Source organism: Plasmodium knowlesi (assembly GCF_000006355.2).
Source record: "Plasmodium knowlesi strain H genome assembly, chromosome: 4".
In the NCBI taxonomy this organism is placed as follows: Eukaryota; Apicomplexa; class Aconoidasida; order Haemosporida; family Plasmodiidae; genus Plasmodium; species Plasmodium knowlesi.
The window spans coordinates 902,369-912,396 of NC_011905.2; the positions used below are offsets into that span (position 1 = coordinate 902,369).

Genomic DNA, 10,028 nt, shown 5'->3' on the forward strand with positions numbered 1-10,028 from the left:
CACACCCACACCCGTATGTGGTGTTAACCCTTTCTATGCAACCTGAAACATTCGGTGTTGTTTCGTTTCAATTTGTTGTGGCGCCAAGGGGATAAACAAATTGTAAGCCTCCCTGGTGATATTTCCGAAGTACGTTACGATAAACATGGCGAGAAATTTTCATTGAGTGTTCCGATCTACCTTTTTATAAAAAAAAAAAAAAAATATATCACGGACGGATCACCCCGCGTGTGGTGCTTAAATATGCACAACAAGAACAGCTACATGTGTGCATTTTTTTTTTTTTTTTTTTTTTTGCGCGCGCCAATTCACCCTTTTAAACTGCTGTAGTGCGGATGTCCTTTCGTTCCGACTGGGAGATGCGCCTTTTCGTTTCCACAGAAAAGGCGAAGAAAAGGTAAAGAAAAGGCACGATTTTTATTCACACAAAAGAAAGTGTAACGAAAGGCATGTTTTTAGCACTTTAGGATTGCCGCTCTTTTGCGGTCATTTGAACTTTTTTTTTTACCCTTTATTTCGGGGTAGCGCAGCAGTGGCCCTTTTTGTCTTGTACGAAAGAATGAGTCAATCGAAGGAAGGCAAACGGAGAAGTTGCTGTTGTGCATAGTGCGGTTCTCACCTGTTCGCATTTCTCTTAAATGGAGCAAGAGCAGGGATAAAAAAAAAAAAAAAAAAAAAAATACCCACCTGGAGTAGTATGGCACATGGGCGCTGATAAATGAACAACAAAAAAAAATTATCAAATGGAAGAATGTATGGACGGACGAGTGGCTGCACAATGGCGAAGTCAAGCCCGCGAGGAGCACGCCACATTTTCGTTACAGCACCGGAGAAAGGCCCCCCTGTAGAAGGCGTAAAATGTCTTATAGTGCCTGAAGAGGTGGAAATCAAAAAGGGGAAATTTAAAAGTTCCAATTTGTTCATGCTTTGACAGAAAAAGGGATGATTTGTAAAAAAATTTATAAGAAGACATGAGGAAGAAGAGAGCATCTTTTATCCTTTTCCTTTGTTGAATTCCGTTGGAAATTCCCACCACATCTCCATCCTTCTCCCAGTGATAGAGAGCTCGCTTCATGTAGAAGCAAATTACAAGTAAAAAAAATTGCTTTCTATTTATCTCCTCAAGTGAGTCGTAAGGTTCTTCTTTCATCTCTTCGAAATTTGTATCCGTCGGAAACTTCTCCTTCTGCTCAACTACATCATCCGTCAATCCATCATTTTTTTTTCTTTTCTTTACGCACTTTTTACCTGAACTGTTCAGGTGAATATCGCTGTTAGAATTAACCGAGTCGACATCCGAAGGTTCCTCTTGCATCTTTTCATTCTTCAAATTGGAAAAATAGTCTGTAATTTTTATTTGGTTCTTCACCAGGGGGATTAGCTTCTTGGCACACTTTGCAGAGCCTACCTTCGTCATACCAACAGAGCCCTTTCCCAAGCTACTTCTTCTCTTCTCCACACTGCTAGCGAATTCATCCGACAGGAATTTCTCCTTGGCTAGCGGGCTGGGCGTATAATTACTGCTTCGGTGGCTACGCTCGGATAGTGCACCGTCCAAATTAGATACTTCCGGCATGGCAAACAAGCCAATCGGGTCTTTCCTCCAGTTGCTCTTGTTGGAATCAACAACCCGTTGATCATCGCCCTCATGGTTGAAAAGGTGAGATCCCCTTCTTACCATTGGAGATATATCAGGTGTGTTACAACCGTTCAGAAATGCGGGCATCCCAACTTTACACCCTTGGGAAGAGTCGTTATATTCCCTCTTTACATTTGCATAATGATGATATTCCTTTATCAATTCCCTTTTCCTTCCTTCACCTTGCATGCGCTCGGACTGTAAGTTAAACTGGTGTAGTAGGGAGTACCCACAAAGGTAAAAAAGGGTTCCCAACATATTTCGATAACTTTCTATCTGTTCAAATTGTCTTAGAATTTCGAGGAGAATGCATAGAGCCGTATGAAAATTATTAATGCGCAGTTCGAATAGACATAGCCGTATGAGGGCATGTATATAGACCACAGATAATTGCCTGGAGTAGCTAACACTTAAGCATGTGATTATTAAACTTTTCACAAAGTATAGCGGCTTGTTGCATGTAGTGGTTCTACATTCCATGTATAAGTCTATCATCCTTAATAAATTTAGGCATTCAGAAAGGTAATTATTTTTGTTCAATTTAAATCTAACTCTCATTTGGTGTTTTTCCTCCGCTAAAATGAAACAGTTCGTTTCAAACAGTTCCTCAGGTAGATAGTAATCTTTCTCCAAATTATATGCCTCGTAATGATCAGGCTTCACATTTTCATAATAATGGTAACGATCTCTCCATGTCTTCAATCGTATGAACCATTCGTTCTGCCTATTCATGTTATTTTCTATATGATCCTCTTTGCTAACTTTGAAATGGTGCAAAATTCGTGTGTATTTCTCTTCTGCACTTTTTTCTCTCCCCTGTTTTTTCTCCATCAGAGGAATGTATCCTCTCTTTTTCCTATCAAATTCACTATTGCTACGACTATTGTGTCGTTGTACTGCTTCATTCCAAGTGGAAACTCTCTTCATTGGGCTCTTCCTTCCATTCGTATTTTTTTTACCTAGGTGGAGGAGTATATTTTCCAGAAAGGAACTTCTCCCCCTTGGTTTCGTTTTGTTCTCTCTTCCCTCCTTTTCACTTTCTTTAAAAAAAACAAAATCGTTTTTCTCAAAGGATGCCTCGCTCTTGAAATCATCAAATTGGTACTTTGGGTGATCTGTAAGTTGCTTGTCCTCTCTGTGAGTCATAAAGTGGTCAACCCATGCATCCACAGAAGATTCATCCCTAATTGTTTCATTGTGCAGACACTCACTGGGGGGCGTATACTCCCACAGGGCTGTCTCGTTGAGGGGGTTCCCGTTGAGTGGGTTCCCGTTTGGGGGGTTCCCGTTTGGGGGGTTACCGTTTGGAGGGTTCCCGTTGAGGAGGTTCCCGTTGAGTATCTCTGCCATGTTTGATCTATCCGCGTCCTTCCCCAAGAGAAAGTTCAAAAGTTGCTTGACGAAAAGTTCGTCCCCGAGGTTGTCCTCCGCAGAGCGAAGGTTGCAATGCGAAAAGGCGTCCTTCCACCTAGACAATTGGAAAACATAAGCAAATTCTTTCACTGAGCCAAAGGTACCCCGGATAACATCTCTAATCTCATCACAGATGGAGAAACAAGAAAATAAACTTTCATTGGACAGGCTCATATATATGTACTGAAACATCTGCAGGTCGTTGTAATCCAAATGCTTGTAAAATTTATTTAAAATTATTTTCAGAATTTGTAAAAAGAAGCCATTTAAATTTATTACTTTAATTTCGTGCAGAAGGAGATGTATTAAGGAGAGTAAAATCTTCACCTTTATCTGCAGGTTGCTTGGCCATATATTATTGAAGTTAAATGACTTGAAGGAATCCTTATAACTCTTAGACACATGGTCTGAGAAATAGTTTGAACATATGTATGCCAAAAATAAAAAACCCAAAGAGGAGAAGAAGGTATCATCGTGTGCTTCTCTCAGTGTTCTCATCATCTTGGAGTCGTATAAAAAGTTATGGTACTTCTTGCTTCCTAATTGTTTAATATGTTTTTTCATATTTCTTCGGATAAAATTTTCGCTAAAGTATGAGTCCAGTTTATTTATCACTTCCTTTATGAAGATTGTCATGTTACCAAAGTTGTCTTGGTAGGTGCTGTGCGCGAGGATGTACGGGGTGTTGCGTTGCGATGGCTCTACGGTGGGCCCCCCAATGCGCAGTTCCCTTGTTGGCCGATCCCCAGTGGGCCCATCCCCACTTGACGGATGGAAGGACCGCCCTGTACCTTCCTTACAACTCAGCAAGGACACCTCACAATTTGTCACCGTTTTATCCAATATATTAAAAATAAAATTGAAACTATGAACAATTTTCCGCATGTACAAATGATCCTCGTGACTGAAAAATTTGTGTTGTTTTCCATTTTCCCCCATGTCAGATGTATCATCGCTGGAATCACTTAAGGTGAGATGATCCCCCATGGGATTGCTTCTTCTAGATGGACTGATGCGGGACACACTTCTGTGAGAGACACTCCTGTGGAATTCTCCAGCCCTACTGGAGGTGGCTCCTCTCGCCACGCTACTGCAGAGATCTATAGGCGCATTTCTACAGAAGGGTTCTTCGTCATACAGGAAGGGTCTTCTGGCCGAGAGTGTTACAGATTCACTCCGCACACCGCGCCTGTCCCGCGTACCTGCTTCTAAATATTTATCATATTGATCGCGTTGAGTGTACGGAAAAAATTCGGAATCTTTCTCCCCTTGATTCCTCTCTGGGTCTCTGGCACATGGAGACACATCTCGCCTGTTGACGGAACGACCTGCGAACCTCCCAACAGAATCAACATACAGATTCTGCGAATTCTGCATCCTTTGAGGACTGTAAATGGCACGTGAACTCCATGCGCGGTGTGCGGAAATTGCGTCTTCCCTCACACAACTAGAAATTTCCTCCGGCAGTGCTTCTCTATGGCTGCGTCTGAGTGCCTCCCCCCCCACAGCTACATAATCCTCCCTTGTATTCCACCCATCATCACAGAGCAAATTTAATGAATCCACATCATTCCTCTGGCTAAAATAATCATTGTAATAACAATTGTCTGTAACATTTTCATGCAGAATTATATTACTCCTTAAAAATTTAATTTTGTCATTCGGACAGAAAGAGAGATAAGCTCTTAAAAAAGGATAATTAAAAATGAGATTACTAAAATCGAGGGAAACTAAAGATAGTAATTTGAACGACATAGGATTGCAAAGATATTTTTTCAAAAGAATAAAACACTTGTGAAAACTCATGCTCAATAGTTCAAATGCGAATAAAATATTTTTCCTTTTCAATTCAATAAGGTACATTTTATACAGAAAAATAACTTCGGAGGTGAAAGAGAAAGAGAAATTGTAATCTACCATCAACAACTTGAATGCCTTGTTGAGCAATCTACACTCCAGATATATATTAAAGAGGTTGTGTTGGATGGTTAGTTTCTTCGATGAAAATTTATATATAGATACATTTTTAAATATGTCTGTCTTTTCATTTTGAATTAAATTGGAAATTTTCATTTTTCCGTACTTATTTTGTTTCTCCTGTTGGCATATTATTTCGCTCCTTTTTTCGTGCGTTTTTTCTTTTTCCCTCTCGCCACGCATGTCAAAGTATAAACTTTCGGCCAACATGAGGTAGTCATTCTTTAAATTATGATAGATATAATTAAATCCCTGTAGATCATTCAAGAATTTCACATTAGGTTGTTCGTTAATTCGCACGTTTTTTTTTTTTTCTGTTTTTTTCTTCTTCTTTAAATTATATAATCCTTTTAGGTTCTCCACAAAATCGTGTACTTCTATGAACTCATACCTGGAGAATATAGAAAGGATGTACGGTTCTAGTATATTGTTCACGTTGCTACGCAGGTTGCCTGATGGCAGGGCGTCGAAGAGGAAGGAGAAAATATTGCTCTGTTTGGTTAGTTGGTCTGAATGGATATACTTGTTCAGGAATGTATACGATCGGTTGAAGAAGATTTTCAAATTTCGCGCGAGACGCTTCACGGAGGGGGAGAAGTGAACTTTCTCATTTTGCACCAACGTGGAAATTTTATTACTATCTAGAGGGGTATCTTCCGCCATCTGACGAGCCACATATCGACTGATACTACCCTGTCTGCGCCATCCCCCCTGGACATAGTTATAATAACTCAGGTTCACCTTACAGGGCCACTTGACACCAACGTTGTAGTGCTTTCCAATGAAAATGCTCCCCGTATTACTTCTCTCTTGCAGCGAGGAAATCTCTTCAATGCAAGTGAATTCACTCATTCGTCCAATCTGCTCTCCCTCAATGCACACCCCACTTTTCTGGAGACGATCCTCTCCAATAACCCTCCTAACCTTTGCCCCTAGGGTGGATATGTTTTTGTGTCCCATCTTCACTTTGCACAGATTAGGAGTTGGATTCGGTGTCTCTCCATCTTTCTTCTTGAGATGACTGAAGGGGATATTTTTCCCCTTCGCATCCTCACCATGTTGTGTCTGCTTTGGAATCCGAATGGTATGGCAACTCCCCCGATTAGATGTAGATATGACTAGTTTGCTTGTACCCCCCCGATTGGAACTCTCCCATTGGTAAAATTTTGCACACAAACCGATGTAGTAATAATGAAAAAAATTTACCTGCACAAGATAAATAAAATTAATCATCTGCACATTCAAAAAAAAATTGTCGTAAAATTTCAAACTCCTTTTTGAACATATCATAAAAAAATAATCGAATAAATTTTGCAAAAGTTTATAATTGTTATTTAAGACGATATTACTGAATGATTCATACTTGTACTTCTTTAACATCTCCATGAGGAAGGAATTTTTATCCTGTCCTTTGGTCGAGAAGGTTTTCCCCGCGCTGAATTCATCACTCCCCATCATCTGTTCTGCGTTAAAGTAGGTTGTTATCAATAAATTCTTTATGCAAAAGAAAAAAAAAATTTGTATCATGAACTGCTTGTTAATTGTAACCTTTAAAAGGATATTCAAAAATTCGAACCAGAAGAAGAATAAATTTTTGTTGTTTTTTTTGTTTACGTAGTTGAATAATCTTTCGATGGTGATTGAATGGACAAAACTATCATCAAACGTTTTTATATTTATTATACATTTGTTTACGAGCTGGAGATTCTTCTCTCCGTATACCCTTCTTGTGCATGCATGTATGAATTTCTGTCTTTTCATCGCCTTAACTCCCTTGTCTTTTCCAACCGTCAGTTCGCAGAATGGGCATTTCTTTGGCAATGTGCAAGTAGGGTTCCACCAATCTCCTACACACAACTTGGAACCGTCTGGAGAGAACAACCTTTGGATCCCTCTCCTATGCCTTGTCCTGTCCACTGCGCTTCTTCCTCTCATGTTATTCCCATCTGCACTGCTCTTCCCTTCCCCCTTTTGGGATATACCCCCCTCATTCGTTTTAAAAAAAACGCGATGAATATTAACCTCCTCGTCCTTTTTCTCCTCCCTTATGTGATCATAAAAAGAATACAAGTCGTGAAATATATGAAAGTTTTTCTCATTCAAGCAGAAATTTACCTTAACAAAATGGAGCAATTTTTCGTTCAGGTCGTTAATATTTATTTTGTATTTCGTCTGAATATCTTCATTTAAGTCTCTACCAATGTGCCTAGCTGATGGGTGTGACAAGGTGCCTTCATTATATTCGCAAATTCTTTTGCTGTTGTCCTTCTCCAAAGTTGGCACCTCCAAAACGTTTGCACTTTTAACAGCACACGCTTTATTTATTCCAACCAACTGTTTCGACTTTCTTTTAACCGTGCTTCTCGTCTTCCCGACACTGAGACTTTGGACGCTTTTTCCCCTGCCTCTTCCTCTTCCGGTACTCACTCTACAGATGAGTTTACTTACTCCGCTATTGCTCCTTTTGTTTTCCTTTTTCTTTTGCTTCACATTTTCGGTGAATATTTTATTCCACGTGTAGAAGAAGCAACCAAAGATGAAGGCCTCCAGTTCTATGTCTATGTAGTTGACTTTGCATTTTCTTTTTCCCTTCCTGCGGTGGTTCATGTTGGACGAGTTTTTCTTTCCTCTTGGGGTTCCGCTTGCGCTCCTTTTTTTTTTCTTCTTCTTTTTCCCGGCTGTCTACTCCCTGAAGGGTTGGTCGGCTAATACACAGACAACGGGAAGTGCGCGGTGACAATCACAGAGAGAGAATCCTGTACCCACTGTCAATTTTGCATGAAGCGGAAAAGCATTTGCTTAAAGGTACATGGACAGATTTTCTCCCCTCACGTGATCCCCCCCCCCTTTCCATGCGCTTCTCATACGCAACAATTACGAATGAGAAAAAAAGAAAATGATCCCATGGACATGCTTACAAATTTTAAATTGCGCTAAGGAGAGAGAAGCGAAAATATATACATAGTAATAAAAAACGGAGAAAGACAAAAATGGGAGGGGGCGATGTGCAAAAAGGATAAAAGGTGGGAAAAAAACTAAGTGGAAAATCTCCTAGGAAAATTGCCTCATGAAACTACCTCGCAAAAGCGCGCAGGCAAATATACTGAAAGGACGAATTGACAGAATAAAAATCAACACAAATGTGTAGGGAGAAAAAAAAAAAAAAAAAAAAAAAAAAAGGAGAATGAAAATGAAGCAATTAATTGTTTAGCGAGGTCAACCATTTGGAAACACACAAATGAACATAAAAGGAGCCTCACGAAGGTTTCCCTAAATGAGATGGCCTACTTATCTTGTGTAAAAAGAATGGCTAAGTAACCATGTGAGTGATCCACTTCGGATATATTTTTTTTTATTTTATTTATTTTTTTTATTTTTTTTTTATTTTCTTACCCCTCTCTGTGCATTCCCAAAGAAGCGGTGTGAAAGGAAAAAACTCGTTTTATGATCCACCCCGTGGGGTAGTGTTCCCATGCCATCGGAGCGACACAAAATTGAGTGTCGCGCCAAGTTACAACCACCCGTGAGGATCACCCAGGTTTTTAACCGAAGAAGGAGAAAGCATCCGAGCACGGAGCATGGAAAAAAAAAAAAAAAAAAAAAGGAAAAAATAACTCTCAAGGTGTAAGATAAGAACACACAGAAAATGTTTAGCAAAATACAGACACCTTAGTGTTTATACCCGGTGTATGATTCATTTTTTTTTTTCTTGTCCATCTTCTGTCCCTTTGGTTAATCTATTTTTTTTTTTTTTTTTTTTTTTTTTTTTTGTAAGGGGAAGATTAAAAAAAGTGGACATGAAATGCTTCGTCGTATAAATTACGCCTTTTCCTTTTTTATAAAACAGTGACAGGTTGGTGAAACAACGCTTTGGAAATACACGCTCTTTTTTTTTTTTTCTTCTTTTTTTTTTTTTTAACTCCCTCGAAATGGAAGTATTAATTTGAAAAAAAAGTTGAATAAACATATCTTTAGCACAATGCGTGTAAGTTGAAATAGCAGTCTTTCCCCTCCTTTTTGGTACTTTTCGAATTTTTAACACTTTTCCCTTTTCTTTACGCTTTCAAAAATTCTTCACTTTGAGGGGATTACCCCTTCGCAATGAGTAGTACACTGAAGGTCGTGCTTAACTCCTCCACACCTTTTCATCTCTGCTACGTTCAAGATTCCTTGCCCATCACTTGAAAATGAGTCGTCCATATTTCGCTGAGGAATTCACTTTGCACAGTCCTGAGATACACAAGAGGAACGTGCACTCTCCACCTCCTCTATGCCCATGCGCACATGTTTCATGCTTCCCTCGAACGAGACGCATCGAAACAAATGATGCAGTTTATCAGGCGGGAGGGAGAGCCCAGGCAAGAAGGCAAAATTTTCGAAGAAAAAAATAATACTAAAGAACGAGGAATTATCCTACTGTTGGTGTTTTTCACTTGCATCCCCTTTTTTTTTTTTTTTTTTTTTTTTTTTTTTTTAATGAAAAAAAAAAAAATAGAACATAAATATACACACATACAGAGAGGATAACAGGTGTAGCGCACGAGATGGGTCATTTACGGGGGGAGGTTTTTCCTGCTTGTCTCTGTTAACCTGTCGAGAGTTTGCAGGACACAGTCCCGTCCCATCCTGTACCATCCCACTTGCAAGGAAAAACGTCATCCTCTGGCAAAGAAGATGAAGTGAATATATGGGAGTAAAAATATTCGGAATATTTATATGTGAAAAAAAAAAAAAAAATAAAATAAAATAAAAAATAAAAAAATAAAGCAAAGTGATATTCCGAAGCTTCGTAAAATTGTAATTTTTTTTTTTGTAAAAAGAGTATCCCCTCAAAAAAGGGGAAGAAAATACACCATCTGAAGAAACATGTGTATGTAACTCTCGTCATATACATCGTTATTCATCGGAATGGAAGAAACGTGACAAACGTTATAACTCGATTCTTACATGGCATCATTCTTAAGTACCTTGGAGCGCTTTTCCACGTTGTGAGCAACAA

The 10,028-nt window shown here is 39.2% G+C and overlaps 1 protein-coding gene across 1 annotated transcript; it reads right to left on the reverse strand.

Moving 5' to 3' along the window:
- Positions 1-787: 787 nt before the first annotated feature.
- PKNH_0420400 (conserved Plasmodium protein, unknown function) lies at positions 788-7,636 on the reverse strand (the record flags this gene model as incomplete). The annotated part of the gene is made up of 1 exon (XM_002260638.1): positions 788-7,636. The coding sequence occupies one exon, from the start codon at positions 7,634-7,636 to the stop codon at positions 788-790; it is 6,849 nt and encodes a 2,282-aa protein (XP_002260674.1).
- Between the last annotated feature and the right edge of the window lie 2,392 nt (positions 7,637-10,028).